Source organism: Fringilla coelebs (genome assembly GCF_963513975.1).
Source record: "Fringilla coelebs genome assembly, chromosome: 3".
Taxonomy (NCBI): Eukaryota; Metazoa; Chordata; class Aves; order Passeriformes; family Fringillidae; genus Fringilla; species Fringilla coelebs.
In genome coordinates this window covers 99546433-99566959 of record NC_140030.1, presented here as the reverse complement: position 1 = coordinate 99566959, position 20527 = coordinate 99546433, and the positions used below count along the sequence as shown (strand labels likewise).

General features: G+C 43.2%; 1 protein-coding gene across 2 annotated transcripts in view; it reads right to left on the bottom strand.

The window, feature by feature from the left end:
- Positions 1 to 41: 41 nt before the first annotated feature.
- VPS54 (VPS54 subunit of GARP complex) overlaps positions 42 to 20527 on the bottom strand; it is a 47543-nt gene continuing 27057 nt past the window's right edge. For both annotated transcript variants that reach the window (XM_084203188.1, XM_084203189.1), the window contains 13 exons: positions 20047 to 20143; positions 19271 to 19608; positions 17278 to 17407; positions 16667 to 16848; positions 15848 to 15960; positions 14493 to 14556; positions 12442 to 12547; positions 8621 to 8708; positions 7583 to 7704; positions 7398 to 7478; positions 4035 to 4142; positions 3083 to 3177; positions 42 to 1157 (listed from right to left, as the gene is read on the bottom strand). In XM_084203188.1, the coding sequence (XP_084059314.1) occupies positions 1052 to 1157; positions 3083 to 3177; positions 4035 to 4142; positions 7398 to 7478; positions 7583 to 7704; positions 8621 to 8708; positions 12442 to 12547; positions 14493 to 14556; positions 15848 to 15960; positions 16667 to 16848; positions 17278 to 17407; positions 19271 to 19608; positions 20047 to 20143 (1630 nt within the window). In that variant the 3' untranslated portion in view covers positions 42 to 1051. The remainder of the gene's footprint in view (positions 1158 to 3082; positions 3178 to 4034; positions 4143 to 7397; positions 7479 to 7582; positions 7705 to 8620; positions 8709 to 12441; positions 12548 to 14492; positions 14557 to 15847; positions 15961 to 16666; positions 16849 to 17277; positions 17408 to 19270; positions 19609 to 20046; positions 20144 to 20527) is intronic.

Sequence of the window (20527 nt, the reverse complement as noted above, 5' to 3'; positions counted from 1 at the left end):
CTACCAGGTCAGCATGCCTGGCTGAGGGCACCACGGGCACACAGACTCTGCAGCAGAGACCATTCCATCAGACATGATCATCTCAGGGTTAGGCACTCGACTGGGGTCAGGTACAGAGGGGTGAGGTGAGAAATGCAGGCACTTGTACTGAGTACTGGCAGCCTCCAGTCTGTTAAAGGTAGGATTAAAAACTCCAGAAGACATGGATTTCAGCTGCACTCTCCTTAACAGTGCAGCTTTTTATAAGCAGCCTAAAAACTTTAAAATTCTTCCTGCCCATTCTTTGTGTCCCTGACCCTCCCCACTGGCAGAGGCGTTGGGCAGCTGGAGGTGGCCATCCTTACACAGGCCTTTTTCCCACCTCCCAGTTCCCCCAGGAGCCCCACTGCTACCCTGTCACTGCTAACCAGGGTCAGGTCACTCCTCTCTCCCACAGGAACAGCTTTGAGGAACTGGCCCTTGCTTAGAAAATCCTGTCTTCAGATTTAGGTCCTGAGAAATCCCCTGGAACAGGACTGCTCCCTAACAAAGCTGAATCCTATATGCGAGCAATCAAAAGACATTTATTTATATAAAGTTCTGTAAAAAAATAAATTTTAGAACAGCATAGTTCCATAGAGAAAAACATTTTCTACAGAGTTCCAACTGCAAGATTTTTATATTGTACCATCATTAAATAAGGTGGGACACCATGTGAATTTCATTGCACTAGAAGAAATGCAAAGCATCTTTTTAATATAAAGATATACAGAGCATTCTAGACAACTACAGCTGTGTTACAGCTATGTGTTCTTTTGGATTTGGTCCAAAGAAACCTGAGTCTGTTTCCAGAGAGAATGAAAAAACATTGCACAGACAGCTGATCACTTGTTTCTTGCTGAAGGACACTGGAAGGATCTCTCCCTGCAGCTCCCTCTGAGTCTAAGCTCCCCGACTCTCAATCCTGTCCTTTCTGGGGCTCTGGGCTCAAGTATTCACCTCACCGTCGTCACACTGCTTAGAAGAGAGTCAAGTCTGTTGTCAGAGCCAAGTGACTGCTCCCAGTGGATTATCACCTCTTCTGCTCCCAGATTTCAGCCATGTTTAGATCTAAGTTGTTAAGGCCTTTCAGAGCTTGAAGGTTTCCAGTGTAAAAAGCCACATCTGAAGTAACCAGCCTGCAGAGAAACACACATGATTAGAATGTGACCCCATCACATCCACCTGGAATGCCTGGACAAGCAGACAGGGTTTGTTGAGGACTTTGGCACACAATTGCTACAATACATGTTCACATCCTATGCCTGGATTAGATACTTTGAGTATTAGTTCAAAACTCAATGCTATGGATGTGGTTTATTTTACAGCAGTGATCATCCATAACAGGATTACTGCTGGGTGTAAAACTAGTTCTAGGGAAGGGAGATCAAACCATGAGTTCAGAAAACTCAGCAGGAATTAGGCATTTAAAACTTCTATTCTCTTGCTGTAATCCCAGGCTTATCTAGACTTAAACCCCCCATTCCATTCCAACTAAGAATATTAATTATTGCAACATTAACTTCTGTATTGTAGGGGGTAATGATTCTATGATTCTAGCATTAATGTAAAAAGCAACTGAACAGCACAACAGCTGTATTGTTTGTAACAGTTTATACAGAATTAAAATCCCTCAGATACTGTTGAAACATGTCAGGGATCATGATGCTTCTTGCTAGCAAGATGTAGGAACAGAAGCTGCATTTACATAGCAAAAAAGTTAACCAGGATTCACAGGCCTTGATTTTTACTATTATTACAGAAACAAGCAGTTTAAACAGAATGAGGATCAGAAACCAGGTTAAAAACCTGGTCAGTGAAGACTGCTGGAACAACAGCAAGCGCCATCCAGGGTTTGATGTTCCCCTTCTCAAACAGGCCCAGCTCCCTAGGGGTACTCTGTGAAGTACAAAACTGCTGCCATCAGACAGTCCTGGGCCAGCTGAGACCTCCCGACTGCTGGGAAACACCCTCAGCAGGTCCCCAGGAACACCTGCCCCAACCCTTCTATCCAAAAGGAATCCAGGCCACGCAGCCACAAGGACAGAACAAAACCAACAGCACAGGATGAAGACAGCACAGCACCGTGTAGGACTGGAAATGCCGGTGAGAGACACCCCGAGCACACCCAGGGCCTCTCACTTCAGCGGGGGCTGCAGTGGATACTCTGTGAGCTCGGTTACAAACACCTTTATAAATACCAAAGGCACAGAACCAGCTGAGATAAACTCTTGCACAAAGTACAAGGAGGAATGCACATAAACAGGAGATGCAACAATAAACTGGAAAGGAACAAAACTTTCATTCCAGTGACACTTGAAGCACTACCAACTTTCTTCGACTTCTGCAACCTAAGACAATCTCTTCTTGCATGTGAGTAGGCCCATGAGTTTCATTCACCCTTGCTACACTGCAAACACATCACTGCCCCCAGGACATCAGGAACAATTAAAAACTCCACTGTTTCAGGGAACACAATTCAGCCTGCAAGAGGCTTTTCCTGTGAGGTGGGGACAGCAGGCACAGCCAGGCACCCTCTCTCAGGACAGGTACCGCTGACCTCTTTGGGATGGAGTGGACTGTGGTAGGGAAGGGGAAAAGCTCTGTGAGCATAATCTCTGTTTCAGATCTAGTTCTGCTCTAAAAACCATTCCTGCAGAGCTGCCCACTGCACAGATGAAATGCTGCTTTCTCCTATTTTTACTTTGCCAGCACCATGAGTCACCATCCACGTTTCAAAACTGCTTCAGGAATCACACAATTCCTGCTAATTAAACTGTGGCTGCTGCTGTCACACAAAGGGAGAGAAAGCAATCCATGAGCTGAGGACACCTACCAGCAGGTTTCCAGTCAGACAATGTCCAGCTCCCAGTCTGTTACCAAGTGGATTGCACTCCTAGTTACTGTGGAATGGCACAAGTCATGCCCTTTACTGTAAGCAAGCTCCAAACGGGACATACTAAAACACGGAGCTGTGATTCTGGAATCATGACTTCCTTGCAGAAGATACCCTCCCAATGCCTGCTTATTTAAATAGTGAAAGGAGAGAAGAGCCCCAGCTCACCCATTCAGAGGTCCTCCATCATTGACCACATTGAGGTGGGCCAGCTGCCTCTTCAGGTGGAGTTTGTAGCTTGCGTTAATTCGTAAAAACAACATCTGGAAGAAAGCACAGCAGCAGAGTAAGGAACTGTGCCCATGCTCACATCACTGCCTCCAAAGGTGAAACACACTGCCAACACCCTCAGTCACTGACTTCTGGTTTTGTTTCCGCAACTCACGTGGTCCCTCCTTCTGCCAGTGCTTCAATCTCACCCTTCCGGCCACACACTCTCTGAACCATACAGGACACCCTCACTTACTCATTGTGTGTGGCACTTGGAGGACATGTTCTTTGGAATGTGAATTTTCTCCTCTGTTGTTTGAAGTATCTAGCAACTTGTACTAAGCCTAGAAGATAACAAATCTTTCCTGTGCTAGAAGGGATCATCTAATTCGGTATGAAAGAGGAACGACAACTTGAATTCGATGACTAAATCTGGGCTTCCTGTCCTTAAGGTTTACAACTCTGCAGTAGCAATGACTGCAGCAAACTCCTGCAAAAGCACATCTGGCACAATCTGGGTGTGTAATACATTTAGGGACTTTTGGAAGCCACTGATTCTGAGCAGTGTTACAGAATAATCCTCTCAGAGGGCTGCACTCAAGCCTGAAGTGTTGGCATTTGCATAGCATTTCATCACTAATTCCTGGATTGCCATCTCTAGACATTAAAAAGCAGCTCAAAATCCTGAAATCCATTCTTTTTCTGCACCTCACTGTTCTCCCTACACACTGGAATACTTCCTTGTATCAGCTCAAGCTGTCCGTGTGACTGCTGCCAAGCCCTTTTAATGTGTGGGTTTCACCAGGACTCAAAAAAGAATTCCCCTCTCCCCAGATAAAGTCTCTCTTATTCCCAAGGCCATGTGCATTTACAAGAGAGCTGTGAGTTGAAGCTCAAAAATAACATTCACCTGAGTTTGCTCCTCAGGAAGGAGATCATATATAGCTTCATGCATCTTTGCCATTTGCTTGCAGATATTCCTGAAGCATGCTGAAGGAACAGGGGCTTTCACTTCATACTGGAAATAAACACACAACTAGTTAACTCCTTTCTGCCACTTTAGAATGGTTTATGTAGGAGAGCTCCCAACAGCCACATTAGCTCTGCTTTGCTAATAACATGAGGAATCAAGATCCATTTAGCACACCACAAATTAAAAGGGAGGCTGGGCATGATCAGATCCAGCCAGGAACTGCAGATGCAGGTCCTGTGGCTGTGAGCTGGCCCTCTCCTTCAGACTGGTATGAGTCAATGACAGACAAGCACTTCTGCCCCTGAGAAATGTGCTCCTTGAGTACTTCCCCAGAGAAAACTGCTTGTCTAGGATCACGCATATCCACATTTCTGAAGAATCAAGGAAACTATAAAGAAATGGAAACTCCTGAAATCTCATCTATCTGCCATAAAAAAAACCCAAACGCAACCACATCACAACCCCACAAGAATACTGCAGAAATATGTTGGAAAGCAGAGTAAAAAAAAAGTCCCTCCTCCAAGTGCCTGAAATCCAAGAAACAAGGCACTGGAAAACACCAGATGGCAAGAGATTTGCTACAAAGGGAACAAAATTCTTATGTCCCCTCTCTGGATAGGGAAGATCTGAACAGGATTTCAGAAACACTGAAAACCTGTCCCAGAAACAGTGAAGCCAGCTCTGCAGTTCCAGGCGGAGAGGCTGTGCCATCACAGGCCTGGGTGGCACACTGGCAGGTCACCTTTGGGAGGGTGACACTTCCCCAGGGAGCATTGCATACTTCAGGAAAGAACAAATCATTGTAACTACATAATTTACAAACAGACTGGAGGGGATGTCTGCTTTCATGCAGGCCTGAACTGTAAAAGAGAACAAAGCTTGTCTGAGCACAGGAGGAAAAAAGAAAAGGGGAGTTTTGAGAAAGTCTTTACAGAAAATCCAAACTAATGACCTAATTCTGATAGAAGAAGTAGCAGAAAAATAACACTTCCTGTTCCAGGGAGCAAGCACCCAGCCTGAGGGATCAAGCATACCTCAAGACCAGGAAGTTAAGCAAGAAACTGTTTCCAATTTCCCAGCACATTGTTAAACCAGAGGGAACTGGGAGGCTGCAGCAGTGGCTCTTGCATGATTACAGCCACACTGAACTCTTCACTGTCACGGGGAAAAGCAACATCCCTGGGAGGAACCCCAAGATCTCCATTTTTATGGCCATTTTTATGTGCAGCTGAGGTCAACAGCTTTAAAACCACAAGGGATTAGAAAGAACCTCACTGCTCTTCTGCCCAAACAGTCACAAGCCAGCAAGTTCCAAGAGAAGCTCAGAACTCGTACTGGATTTTTTCATTTGTGGTAATGAATGAGCCTTTCCCATTTGCTGAATTTATTATTTCCACTGTTCAATATCCCCATTCCTGTTGTACTTCCCTGCCAAAGACAGCTGTTGGGAAGTGTCCATGCTGCTACAAACTGCCTTGTCTCAGTGGCACTGGGTGAGGACAGCTCCCATGCCATGGAGCTCCCAGGGGAAGCACAGCCTGGAAATGCAGGAGTAACTTGCTTGCATTACCCAGTGCCAAGTCAACACCCTGTCCACTGCACCAACTGTTCATCTCCTACAGAGCAGGAATTTCTGGGTTTGAGGTGTGCCAGGCACTCACTGCTATGGAACTCACTTGTGCAGATTTACACATCTCAGAGCAGGTGACCACTTCATCCACAGGAGACTGAAATAATGTGACCCAGAAAAACACCTGAATCCAGGAACACATTGGCATGGTTGTACTGACATATATATTTGCAAATGTCCTGGGTTATGTTCTTCACAGCCTTCAGTACCAAGATTTCATTTTTTAGGAACAAGATGAGCCAAATGGTGGCATGTGCTAGGAATGGAAGCAAATCAACCATCCTTTGGTCCTGAGCTCTGTGGGCTGCATTCACAGGGCCAAGCACTGTCACTCAGCCTTCAGGAACTCTGAAGTCCCAGTTTACATCCTGTGTCAGCTCCCAAAGGGACAGTAGGCTGTGAAGACGGAGGGACAGTAAGAGATGAGTTCTCACTAACTGCCATCAAGAACATAAACTGCATTCCTGCTTTGTTGCAGGCTACACGTGATTAGTATCAATAATGTAAATTCTTGCATTTGTCTTTTATTCTCAAGAGAGACAGTGGCCAAACAGCCACGTTACTTCACATAACAGCTACTTTTATGTGGAACAAAACCCCCAAAAACCAGCAGACCATTTTGGTCTTAAGAGCATAAACATATTTTCTTAGAAAGTAAACACAATAGGAGCGGGAAATCCCAATTTAAATGCTTTTGCCTTTTTTTTTTTCCCCACCCTAAGTTTAGGCAACACTACTTGACAGACCAAAGAAACAGATGAAATAAAAAAGCACAACATACAGTAACAACAAAATAACAGAAAGAGCAAGGAAGACAGAAATGCTGCCTGTTGCAACTGCTCCACTACAGCTCTCAGCAGCCTGTCCCCAGCCTGTATTCCCATGCTTCTCATGAGCTTCTTGAAGGAAGATGTAGGCCCTGGCTAATCAATCAAATTTGTCACTAAAAAATGAATTCATCTCTGTCATGAAACAGCTTATTTTTACCTCCAAAACCCTAAGATCCAAAGCACAACACTAAGCTTTACCAGGTCATGTACTTTATGTATCTGCGGGTCAAGGATGTGTGTTCTACCCTGAGGTGACCCAGAGTAGATCCAGCCCAAGACCACGCTGTAGCACGGCTTAAACACCAGAACACACCAGGAGTACTAATGCTGCTCCAGAGCAGGAACTGCTGAGCACAGACCTCCAGTCCCCAGGCCTGCAGCCCAACAGATGGACTGGTCCTTCCCCTCCAAAACTCTTCCTCCTCAGCACTTTCCTGCTGTTTCCTAAGGTGCCGGAAACGCCGCCCTCGCTGTTGGAAAGAGCAGGAAACGGGATCTGCTGAGCCTGGCTGCAGACAAGAGCTGTCAGTGGTAGGAGAGCACTTCAGCTCCTGAACACTCGAGCACCTGTGCCAGCCACAGCATTGCCATTCCTGCTGAAACAGCCAATGAAACATTTCATTTTCCCGGGAGTCAAGGTGACTGACACCCAGGTGGCAAATGTGAACACAAGACACATTCATGAGAACAGCACAGAGCTTTCCATCTATATAATTAAAAGAAGTTCAATCAAGGCCTCATTAGGAAAGTTTAAGACTCCATTTGAAACATCTAGACTGTATACAATGAGAACTCCAGTTGCAATTTAGAGAGTGTATAATTATTTCCATAAATCATTACCTTGGATAATAGTTTGTCAAATAAGCTATCCATTATGGCAACGAGCTTTGCTGAAATTTCAGCTATGTGGTCGTGATAATCCTGTAAGGGAAGAAAGCAGGTTTCATTTTCTAGTGGCATTCATGTTCTTCAGAGTACAGTTGAAAAGCAGAACTCTGCGTTTCAGGAAATGCCAGAAGAATTACCTTTGTGATGTGGTCAAAATGCCTGAGCATGCTGAACTGCTTCGGCTGCAGCCGAGCTTCGAAATGAGCCCTGATAATGGGAATGTAGTGTACGATGAGCTGGAGGCAACGTGAAGAAAGGGCTGTGAACCCAGGAGGAGAAATAACGTAGTTATTACACAGGAAAAGTCATTTCTGTATGGACTGGGTCTCCTTTGACATAAGTAACAGACCTGACACGATTTCACATGGTGGGCTTCTGTCTGTTCTAAAAGCATGGTGGTACACGTCTGTTTACCTGGGAACCCCCACCCCGTGAAGATGCCAGACTGGTACCTGGCTGCTCACACCCACCTTGATGAGATGGGATAAAGGACTGATTTTACAAGAGGCTCCTGGAGTGTTTACTCAACATTTTGAGCCCTGAGCACAGGCAGACATCGGAGAGATCTCTAAAGACCTGACTCATCAGCTACTTAACCTCAGCAACCACATTCTCAAGGCAGCAGTGTTTCTGCTGCAGTGGTGTACAAAACACCGTGCCCTGCCAGCACTGACCTGCCCTGAACCTGCTCCTGCTGCAGTGCCAACAGGATCCCAAAAATCAGGCTTCTCCCAACTCCAACAGGGCCTGAGCCAGCAGCAGGACACACACTGGTGCCCGTGTGGTCACCATGCTGGCCTAAGATTCTACAGCAAAAACCTGACCCAGCTGCGGCCCACAGCTTCTCAAACCATTGTTATCAGGCTGTTCCCTTTCCAAAAGGGAAATGCAGACTGGCAATCTCACCAGTTTCTCACCCTGAAACATAGGAACTCTTAAGTTTAAATGCCTGCTCCAACCCATCAAAGGGTTGGAGTCAAAGGCTCTTAATTTCAAGAGAAAGTTTAAAACTACACTCCAGGCAGGTAACTGGCAAGGTCTCACCACCCTTTGTGCCCACACACAGCTCCACAACTCAAACACAGCTCATCATAGATATTTAGGGCCTTTCTGCACTTGGGTTTTTTAATAGGGAGGAGAACAAGCTTTGACATTTTAAATACAGAAATCCATACCTAGGTTTTTCGTAGTGATTGTTTTCAAGCCAACAACTTGTAATGCACCGGCTCCAAGCACTAATTGGCAACTTCTAGAGTTGAAATACTGTGAGAAAAAGAAGGTCAGTGAAAACGCATGTTGACTTTTTATCATCTACACAAACCCACAGTTTAGAAACACCCTCAACAGAATGTCATTATGAAGGCCAGTTCCAGAGTTTCACTAGTTTTCCTTAGTAGAGTAGCCACATAATATCAGAGTGGAAAACATCAAGACAAAAGGTTTCTGCTCAGGCTCTTGACCTCCACTGCTGATGTTAAAGGAAACTTGAAGGCACTGAAACTCCTTCCTGCTGAGGTCACTGAACCTATGTTTGTAACACTATGAAATACTGGATTTAACAAACGATGCACAGAAGACGAAAAGTGAATCCTGTAAGAATTCCAGGTATAGTGGACAACTCATGCTGAGACTTTCCTAACTTACTTCCAGAGAAAAGACGTTATAGGCCAACAAAGCCTCTGGACATTAAGACAGTTGCTGTCAGCAGGTTCTGTTTTACACTGGAATTCTGCTTCCTCATCCAGCTTGAGACACCAGATATTCCAGACTGGGCCTGGGTGATGCAGCAGAAAAGCCATTGCTGCTGTCCCCAGCTCCTGCACTGAAAGTACAGCAGAAATCCCTGGGCTCATATTTGAACAGAACTGTCTGTTGGCATTGAGAGGCAAAACTTAGAGAGACCTGACCCTTTCTCATACACCTGAAGATGCAGAAGAAATTGTGACAAGGCTGCCCTGCAGCTTGTGTCAGCAACACAGAGAACTGCCCTCACAAAGACCTCCTTTTTGAGGGCAGGGGCATTATTCTGCTTCACTGGTCTTTCTTCAAAATAACGTAAGAACAAACCCAAAATTTCAACCCTCCTTGTGTAAAAAGGGGAAATAATTTCCTGGCTGTTGCCTGGTGTCAGTCCCAACATGCAGGCCCACAGAGGCACCATGAGCCATCCCCCAACTCTGAGCTGCCAGAATGGTGCACCCAGGGCTGGAAAAGCAACCCAGACCTCATCCCACAGCTGACCCAGAGCCACGTGCAGCCCCTGATCTGAGAGAGGCAAAACAGACAGGGCAGGGCTGAAACTGCCTCACATCCACTTCATCTTCTCCAGGGAGTAACAACTTTTCTTTCACCTCTGTGTGAATTTTGAATAGAATCACTGAGCCAAAAGCTCAAATTTTTGGGAGATTTTTTTTCATGAAGATTTTGGGGATCTATCCCAGAATTTTGAGGGATTTTTCCTGGATGATTAAAGAATATTTTCCCTCAAATATTGTGTGGTTTTCCTGGATTTCTTTGGAGACTTTTCCTAGAATTTTGGGGCTTTTTCCAATAGATTTTTAAGGCTTTCCCTGGAATGTTTACCAATTTTTCCAGGAATTTTTTTGGTGGTTTTTCTGGAATTTGGGGGGGGGTTTAGTGGATTTTGGCTGGAGGTTATTTTGGGATGTTTATCCTGGAATTTTGCCCCCTTTCCCTTGATTTTTTCAATGCTTTTCTGGAATTTTTAAGGGTTTTTTTTCCCTAAAACTTGGAGGATTTTTGGTCAAACTTCAGTGGGTTTTCCTGGAATTTTGGGGAATTTTCCCTCAAATTTTGAGAGTTTTTTCTGGTATTTTTTTGAGATTTTTCCATCCACACATCTCACACAGCTTAATCTCCTCTGAGGCATTTAGTTCAGGTTAGTGCTGACTGTGAGGCAAACCATCAAAAACTTGGTCTGTAAAGGGTGCTGGCCACACGTACTGTCCCTGCCTGTGGTGGCAATGACTGCTCCCAGGTGGCCCGGTGCAGACAGAGCAGGGAGGGAGCCTGGAACAGAGCAACACCTCCTCCTTGTGCCTGCTGGGAGGAAAGCATTCCTGCACCCAGCAGGAAGCCAGGAGCCTTCTCTTGTCTGCACCACCTGAACAACCCCAGTAATTCCAGCCATGTGTGCCTCTCACAACACTGAGGTGCTGGACTGTGCCCAGAGAAGGATCTGCTGAGAGAGCCAGGGGTGCTCAGCCTGGAGAAAAGGAGGCTCAGGGGGACCTTTTTGCTTTCTACAATTCCAGGATAGGAGGGTGTAGTCAGGTAGGGGTCAGTCTCTTCTTCCACAAACAACAGGACAAGAGGCCTTAAACTGTGCCAGGGTTTGGATAGTAGGGATAATCTCTTCACTGAAAGGGTTGTCAAACATTAGAACAGGCTGCCCAGGAGAGTGGTGGAGTCACCATCCCTGGAAGTATTTAAAAGATGTGTAAACATGGCCTTGGCAGTGTTAGGTAAACAACTGGACTTGACTGATCTTAGAGGTCTTTTCCAATCTAAAGGATTCCATGATTTCTCCCATACACAGGTGTCATTTCACTCAGGCTGCAGTCCCAGCTCAGAACTTCCTGGAATTTCATTACCTGGGAATGCTTTCCACTTTCCATTACAATCAAGTCTAGCTCTTGCTACTCTCAAAGTTTGCTGGCTCTGACATCTGACAAACAAAAAGGCCAGTGCCAGGACACCTGGAGTAGCTTTGTTTTGTTCAAAGTGTAATAAATGAGCTTTTGTTTTTTCTAGCTTTTCTTGACATCTCTTCAATTGATGGCACCTTGCTGACAGATAAAAAATACAGCAATTAAACTGCACATGATTCTTGAATACCAAGAAATAAACCACAAATGACAGAGCTAGAATGAGATAAGGTGAGGGAAGTAATCTGGCCAAGTTTGATGCATCCACTGCTATTCTACCTGTGAAAAGGTCCTGCAATTCCTGAGGGAAGCAGCAGCTGGAGAAGGAGACTTGAATAGGAGCAGGCTCAGACAGACTGCTCTGCCTTGGATAGTGCTTTTAAAAGGGAAAATTTGTAGATGATTCTGAATGACAACTGCAGGGAGCAGTCTTCTTGCATCTGGTTATTCAAATACCAACTACCAATAGGACAAATATTTAAAGGTCCATCTCCTAGAGTTTCCCCTCCCCTGCCCACCACCTTATGTAAAATATCCTTTTGGAGATTGAATCTGTTTATCTTTCATTGACTATGCTCATGTTCAGAACTCAAATACCTGATATGACCTTGGGGGCAAAGATACAAATGAAAACCTTGACATAAATTAGCTGCTAGGCTTTGGAGCCTGTATAAACACATATATACGTGTGTATCTATGTGTGTATCTATGTGTGTGTATATATATATATATATATATATATATATCACAGTTTTACGGTGCATTAATGTGCTCCTTTTATTATTGATTATTTATATTACCTTGCAGTGTCTGAGCTTTACCAGCTTTCCTCTTCTCTAGTAAGAAATAAATGACCAAGAGGTCCTGGTGTTTCATCACCTTTACATTTTACAACAGAACCTTCATGCCATACTATTTTTCATGCTTCTACAGACTGTACCTCTACCTATTTGTAAAAACCAAGGGACTTGTTTCCTTCCTCAATACATATATGTACTTCTGTGGCATCTGGGATCAAATTGCTTTTTGTTTTTCAGCAGCATTAATTTTACACCCAGCCTGAAGGACAGGCAGTTATGTCAAATACTACTAGATAGGATTTCCAATATTCCAGGTGAACAGCCAGAGTCAATTCCCACAACAAATTGCATCTTTAATGCCTTTGGCTTGAAAGCTTTCCTTATGGCACAGTGGCAAACACAATGATGCTAGATAATTTTTATAATTTATATGAAATCCCAACAACACATGAGCATTATTGAGAGGAAGACATGTTCTCTGCACCCTGCCTGCCCCTGCTTTGCACTGGGGCACATCTGGAGCCATACCTTCAGTAAATCCGACAGGCGGGTCAGCATGTCAGTGGTGATGGAAGGAATGTTATCCACACACTGGCAGTACTCCAGGATTATTCTTATTAGCAGCAATACTGTCCTGAAAGAGAGGAAACAGCCAAATATGTCATCTCAGTGCATAAAAGAAGCTGAGAAAGTCAAACACAGGCCAGTCATGTTGATAGAAAGCTACCCAATGTTAGAGATTATAGCATTGAATAAATCCACTAACTGATGTAGAGCAGAAGTGAAACATAAAAGGAGATTTACATAGTGATAGTTACAACCAATACCCACTCCACAGGGTAGTGTGTGGAAGAAGTATTTTATATGAAGGAAAATCTCTGAAAAATACATAATAAATGCTAAGGAGTCACAAACAGAGAAGGCAGCTGTGAAGAAAGAGCACCAAATATTCAAAGATGCTCAACACCTGTAATTTCTCCTGAAGTCAGCAGGCACTGGAGAATTTGGGAGCTACTGGATGGAATTAAGAAGGCTCCCCATAGAACAAGCATGCTCCTTAGAATTCAAATTCACAGAAGGCAGGAAAACTGACGCAAGATCAAACGTTCAGAGTAGATATTTTAAAATTTCAAGAAGTTAACTCTTTCTTCTTTAAGACAGTAGAGTGCAAAAAGATAAGTCAACTGAAAATAAACATGTGGAGAATGTTTTCTGAACATGAGGCGTTTGTGATCAATGCATTTTATTTGATTAGATGCAATGAAACTGGATGTAGAAGTGTGTAGGAATGAAACAAATATTTGCACTGTGAAACTCTCACTTGCTTCAGAGAGCTAAATATAACAAGCTTCAAGTGAGCAGAGGTATATTATCAAACACATCATATATTAAGCAAATTTTATCCTTTAGAGCAATGCTCCTACTCGACCTGAAATGCTCTTCAGCAGTGATATCATTTGCCTGGCACAGAGGTTCTCAGCCATTAGATTCTGTTTCCAATTGAACAATGACACATCATCATGAAGTAACTCATAAAATGACAGCTGGTCCAAGACATCCTGTACATCACACCTTTTAAGTTGCTGCAAATTGATGTTAGAACTCTGGGGAGTGGGATCTTCCAGGCTTTACTCCCTCTCTAAAAACACTCTCATGCATAATTAATGCTTAAAGCCTCACAGTCTCTGGAAACACAGCATGCTTTTAAATGAAAGAAATAAGTGAGTATCACACATTTGAAAATGTCTCTGATATAAGCAGCTTTAAGAAACCACTTTCCAATTCAAATCAATCAGGATACTAAGAAATAGCATATGCAGCCTCTGAGATGGCCCATATCTTATTCTGAATAAGATAAGCAACCATTCAGTGGTGGACTCAGGTATTTTGGTGCTGTCCAGCCTGGAGAGAAGAGGGCTCTGGGGAGACCTTATTGCAGCCTTTCAGTACTTACAGGGGCTTATAGGAAAGACAGGGACAAACTGTGACAGGACAAGGAGCAACAAACAGTTTTAAAGTAAAGCAGGGTAGATTCACACTAGACACAAGGAAGCAATTTTTTACAATGAGAGTGGTGGAACATTGGTACAGTCTGCCCAGAGAGGTGGTGGATCTCCTAACCCTGGAAGCATTCAAGGTTGAGTTGGTCATGGTCCTGAGCAAGGGCAAGGTGTCCCTGCTCACTGCAGGACAAGATGACCTTTTAAAGTCTCTCTCATCCCAAACCATTCTACGAGCCTACAATTTTTGCCAGAGATAACCTAGATTGCAAGAAATAACAATGTGCTCAGAAGACAAACCTGTATTTTCAGGTGTGTGTTTTCATGAAATAATTGGAAAAAACCATTCAAATAAAATTATAAATTAGAACCTAGCCACTCAGAGAAAAAAATGGAATTTTAATGTAGCAAAGAGCTTGTAGTGTTTTGTAACTGTTGGGAACCAAAGAGAAACTAGTCTGTGAAAAGGAGAGGGACTTTTAATTTAAGTAAGATTGCTAAAGCTGTTAGCATTCATCACAGTTCTAACTCCAAAGTTCTTGCCAACTAACCCTGCTAAAAGAAAAGAGTGCATCTTACCCAACTGTTGCATATTTTTGTCCTTCAACAATAAGGAATTCAGCTGGCTTTCTTTCTTCGGTAGCTAGATATTTTAGTAAGACAGGAAAAAGAGTGAGTTGAACTAAAAACAAGTGCAAAAAATGCTGTTTATAAAAATGCAGTGTTTACTTGATATTGTTTGAAAAAACCACCATTTCTGTAGCAAGCACTTCTCTCTTTTACAGTATTTATTAAATAGCTGATCACCTGTCAAAATTTTTATGACCCACAAAGTTACTTCATTATCTGCTATGATTTTAGATCAAAAAAATCTCATAGTCCCACAGTCATTATGGACTTAAAAACTCCAAATACAACAGGTTACAAATAGAAGAAAGCCAAAAAAAGCCACTAAGTTTTCTACTATACATTCTCAAGTGATTTGCTGTGTATATTAATATTTTAGCTTCAAATCACTTTTTCCGCAGGCTTCATAACAGAAGCTCTTACTGATGCAGGTTTTCATGCTAAATTATCTGCTTGAAGCAGGCTGCAGGAGGTTATTTTATGAGCAATAAACAAACATATTTTGGTGTCACGTTCCATAACTGGAGTGATTACTGCTTTAACACATTCTCTGTTATCTGCTATGTTCCTTCTGGGAGATCAGGGCTTCTCCACCATGACATCACTGTATTTTCTTCCTTCTAATCTCTTGCCATTCTTCTCCCCCTCTCTGCATGCTTTCTTCCTCTTTTGGTTATTCATCTCCCCCCCAATCACTGCAATGTTGGATAAGTATCCTCACAAAGTAAGAACACATTAAGCATTCCCACTGTGCTCATGGGAAAGTGGGGGAGAAGGAGGAAAAAGTGACTTTTCTGAGGTCAAATGAGGTTTCTGTGGCAAGGTAAACAATTAAATGAACATGAGTTTTCCCTTCCATGAGCAGGCACATGGCACACTGCCTTTCATTTGAACTGGCAGATGAAGTAGTGGGAAGGAGCAGACTTTGTTTCACACAAGGAGGGCTGAGCACAAGCATGTGCTCCTCAGTCCCTTGCAATTCCTCAGTGGTACCTTGTGGGAAAAGACTGAATTTGTGCAGCCTCTACACTGGGAATATTTGTATAAAAAGGCAGCTCACTCCCTGTGCTAATACTCCTGAATATTTCCAAAAAATAAACAGATAATCTTTCAGCACAATATATTTCCACCAGTAACAGAAAAAAATAAAGAAAAATATAAGAGAACAGCTATGAACTTTCTTCCCATTCCCCCAAAGGATAGCAAGCAAACACAGATCCAGCGTGTCATCAGAATATGTCCATCAACATTCAACAGCAGAATTTGCAGATAATAAATTCATTTCACAGCAGGACTGCAAGACATACCTGTTGGTTTTTTTTCAGGGAGAGAAATTCTGCCATCTGACACCGAATCAACGAGGTCCTGGAACTCGGCAGGAACTTCAGCTTGCTTCCAGCGCTCATTGTCCAAAAGCAGGCTGGTACAAACACAAAAGAGAGGAGGCTGAGAAAGAAATACCTTGTCTTGACATTTCTTGACTGTAATGCTGAAAAACAACTTCAACAACAACCACTGGCCCAAGATGTCATGTCAGTCATCTTCATCAGAAGGAGGTGCCTGACAATTGTTAGTAGCAAAACAGAACAACACTGTGCTGGTCTAGAGATCTCACAATTCATTCAATCTGTCATAGGGGACCAAAAACTACAGCAGGCAATAAAGCTATTTATGAGATCACTGCCAATGAAATAAAGGATAAATACTGGTATTTTAACAGCTTTTGATGGATAAAGAGCAAAGAGACTTGACGGATGTTACTGGCCAGGCTGTTTCTCTGAGGTCTGGGTTTGTTTGGTTTTTTTTTTTAGAAAACAGCTGAAAGTGAATTATTCTTAAACCCCTGAAACAGAGCAATCCTGCTCTTTAAAGCTAGTTTTGTGTACTTTCTGTAGCCATTACTGTTCTTATTTAGGCAACTGTAGAACAATCCAGTTTGAAGAAATCAAGTTATGAAAACATTAAAAGCCTAAACCAACTGGAAATAATTGGGGTTTAATACAGTTTTTTCACTCCTGATTTTAAGTATAACAAGCTTACTGATGTTCTAGGCAACAAAAGATGGTGTTCAGCTGGCATACGATACATAAAATTCTTCCTGGCAAATACTGTCTACCCAGAGGTACCTTAGTTTTGTCTTCCTCTCCTCATGAAACCTATTTACAAATCTATTGGCTTGACTCTGAAGAGCTCCTCTCAAGGACATGCTTTTCCTGCCACAGATCTGCTCAGTATCCAAGATAAAGCCTTCCATCAAGCGAGAAAGAGTAACGAACTCGTTGGAATTCAGCTTCTCTAGGAAGCCATCCTGCACGCAAAGAAAACCATTGTAAGGAGACATACCACCACAAAAATCCAGAGACTTACAGAAATAACTAGTCAGCATATCTGAGGGCTACTACAGTTTGAAGAGGCACATTATTTAACCCTACACGTGACAGAGTAGACTACAGTGCAAGCTGCTACCTTGTCACAGACACACATTCTCTGCTTGAAGCATCAAAGACAGCAAATCAGAATATTAAAAAGAGAAAGAAACAGGTAGAAGAAATCAACACTGCCTTGCAATGATTTATGTTAACACCGGTGTGCTCTGAGCATTACCATACAGAGCCCGTGGCAGCAGAACAGTTTCCTTTCATGGATGCCACTTCAGAACCCTCATCAAAGCAGTAACCTAGAAGCAAATGCTCACTAGCATGAGGCACCACCAGTAGTTCTGACCCAAGCTCCTCACCTTTGCTCTTGCCATGAGGAACTTGACTGAGCGATCGTGGCAGATATCAGAGGCGTTATAAAGTAACTCTTGGATATTGTTTGCCAGCCTGACCAGCTCCAGGTCAGTCAGTTTCATGTCCTCGCCGATCCTACAAATGACAGAACCAGCTGGCTGAGCATCAGTTCATGGAGCAAACAGGATTTTTGCACACAGAAGGAAAAAGCCTTGCAGCAACTGTGAAATGCAGTCAGTTAATCACCAAAGTTACTTTGTACAGATGGGATCTTCTAAGCTGCTGTCAAGGTCCTGTCAGCCCCTCATAGCAAGGAAATGCATAACAGCACAACCTTTTCCTTTCTTTTGATTTTGCATTCTAATTGCTATTAATGGTCTAAGAGTAAACATGATGTAGCCATTACTGATACAATAAATGTAATTAACAATTTACTGAGTTAAAATTTACCCAGTTCCTGTGAGACTTCAGCATCACAAGCATATGACAAATAAAACACAGCACTTTTCTTCTGATGCAAGTGTAAGGCCTAAAATAGATACTCTGCACTCCCCACAGCCTTAATCTACAGGCTGTCATTCTATTACCTCTTCAGGCTACAGGCTCTTAAGGTGGTGCTTTTTAAAAGACCTTGTATGACTTGTCTACTGTTCTGAGGCCAGCACTTAGCATAGCTCCGCTGCTCATGGTTCATGACATTAGTGAAGAACACAATCTTCTGGGCCAGCCCAAGGACTGACAGCACAACAGAAGAGAACTCAGAACACTACAAGCAACAACTGGGCCAACATTGTTCTGTGTATTTTTACTAGCCTGCTCCAAACACAGAGCAAAGGTGCAAACAAGACCAGAAGAGTGGCGAAGTAAGTTCATTTTAGAACAAAGTTATGCAACCAGCCTCAGAAACAACTTTATTCCTCAGAAGCTCTAACTGGATGGTGTATTTTTAGCAAACTTGGCAAAGTGCTCCAGAATAGTTTGGATCCAACCCCCTTCCCTTTCCCTGCTCTTCCATGTAATCCTGGACTCCTCTTCAAATCTCATTTCTCCTCCAGCACACGACAGATGTTCAGATATACAAAGGCCTGTGTTTTATTCACAGCATAGTTATTTAAAATCCATCTCCTTCAGCCAGCATTGTCATTTGGTGGGGAAGGTCTCTATCAAAACTAACAGCTGTTTCAACACATAAGTACAGACACTCAAGGACCAAGCAGCAAGAGCAGGCCACTTGCTGTCTTCCATCTCTCAGAAGGGTAACAAGTGGTATTTCAGTTTTGCTTCATGTAACTCTGTATCCAGACATGCTGGCTTTTGAAGTGGTTCATGCCCGAGTCCCACACACATTATGTCTGGTTCTTTTCAAAAGATAGGTCTGACTTGCAGCCACAAATAAAGGGTGCATAAAAGGATGCCAGAAGCTCGGAACTCTGGAGACTGGAGCACCTCAGGGCAGCAGTGCCTATGTAACCAAAGCACTCAGATGGATTTATTTATTTATGCAAGTCAAATAGGTGATGACAAACAGAAGATTTTTCTCTAGAATTTATCAAGGTGTATTCCATGAAGCCATCTTAAAAAAACCAAGCAAACAAAAAAAAAAAACCCAGGAAAAATAACCATAAGGAACATGGACAGGGAACAGAAACACTTCTGGCCTGCTAAGGCATGACAAACAATCTGTCTTTCAGGGACTCACATCTCTCCTGCACTCTACACAAGCAGCCTCCCCCCAAAAAATAATGGAGAAGGGGCTCTTTTCTGGAAGAAGTGACATAAGTCAGTCCCTGCACCACTACATATAGAGGTGAAAAAAATGGAAATATAACAGTACACTCTGATGGTAGTCTCTAGGGGGAGAGCCACTACACTTCACCTACCTAAAAAGCACATTCTTCCAAAGTAATTTTTGTACTGTGTGACCAGAAACAACCGCCTGCACCTCACCCCTCGTTCCGGCCACGCTGCCAGGCGGAGACAGGCAGGGTGCTCACTCACATCATCTCTACTCCTCCTGGAGTGACAGAAGAGGACGTGTGCTCCTTGCTGGACGAGGAGTCGGTGGTGCACTCGGGCTCCGAGACGGAGTCGCTGCTGCAGGGCTCGCTGTTGGGGGAGGTGTTCCTTTGGGAGGCCGAGTCGGCTGCTCCGGCCGGGAGCTCCCCGTCGCCGAAGGCGTCGCTGATGAACATCCCCTCGTGGGTCAGGTAGGCCACCTCGCTGTCTACCATGCTCTCCTTAGCAGAGTTCTTCTGCAACGTGTCCTCCAGGTCTCTGTTTTTTTGGTTCTTGTCTAGAACCAAGAAAACCACGCTACGGATAGTATTTAACGTTGCCTAGAATGAAATATAACTTTTATTACAAAAAAACATCCCAAAACCCGGTGCCAAAAGCTTGTGCTAGAAAGAGATTTTATTTGTTGTGTAATTAGTATTTAGAGTCAGACTCATTTGTCTGATGGCAACCAATATCTGATGTTTCTGAGAGGTGAAAGAAACCTCATTTGGAGCAATCTAACACATACAAAAGTCCTGTCCTAATCCCTAGCAGCTTAGAATAGAAGTAATAGAGCAAAAGAGGTATTATCTCTTCGTCACTGCTCTCTTTGTTAGCACTAATCATTTTTGCCCTGGATGCCAATATGCACATCTCCTTTCAATCAGAAGTTTGAAGTCTACAAGCAAAACCAACATCTTAAGACTTCAAATGGAAAAGCAACTTCATTCCCTTTCATGGCTGAACTGTATGAAGTTCTTTGTAGATTAATGTCTTACCTTTACTCTCTTGAGGAAGATAGTGAATTTTGAAAAAATATTCTTCAGTAAATCAAACCACTGAGGAAAATTCATCATCCTCATCTGGTCTGCAAGCCTAAAAAAAGAGCAGTATTCAGCAAACAGCAATTGTTTGCTGGCCAAGATGCCTACTGGCACATAAAGGAAAAGAAAACATGCTTTAAATGGAATTGCAAATATAAGGAAAACTGTGTAGACTTTTACCTGGCAAGCGACAGACACCACCTAAACAACAGTCATGATCAACACAATGCAAGTGGAGAGGGGAAGGAGGGATATAGGATTAGATCATACTATCACAAAATGAAAGCTTCACATTTACCCTTTAGCTCTTTCCTGGGCATAATGCTCTCTTCCCTAGGATAAGTATGTGCTACCTACAAGGGATGGGGTTAATAACATTTTCACAAACCATGTGGGAGGAAAAAAAAAATTACAAAAAAACCTACATACTAAAAAG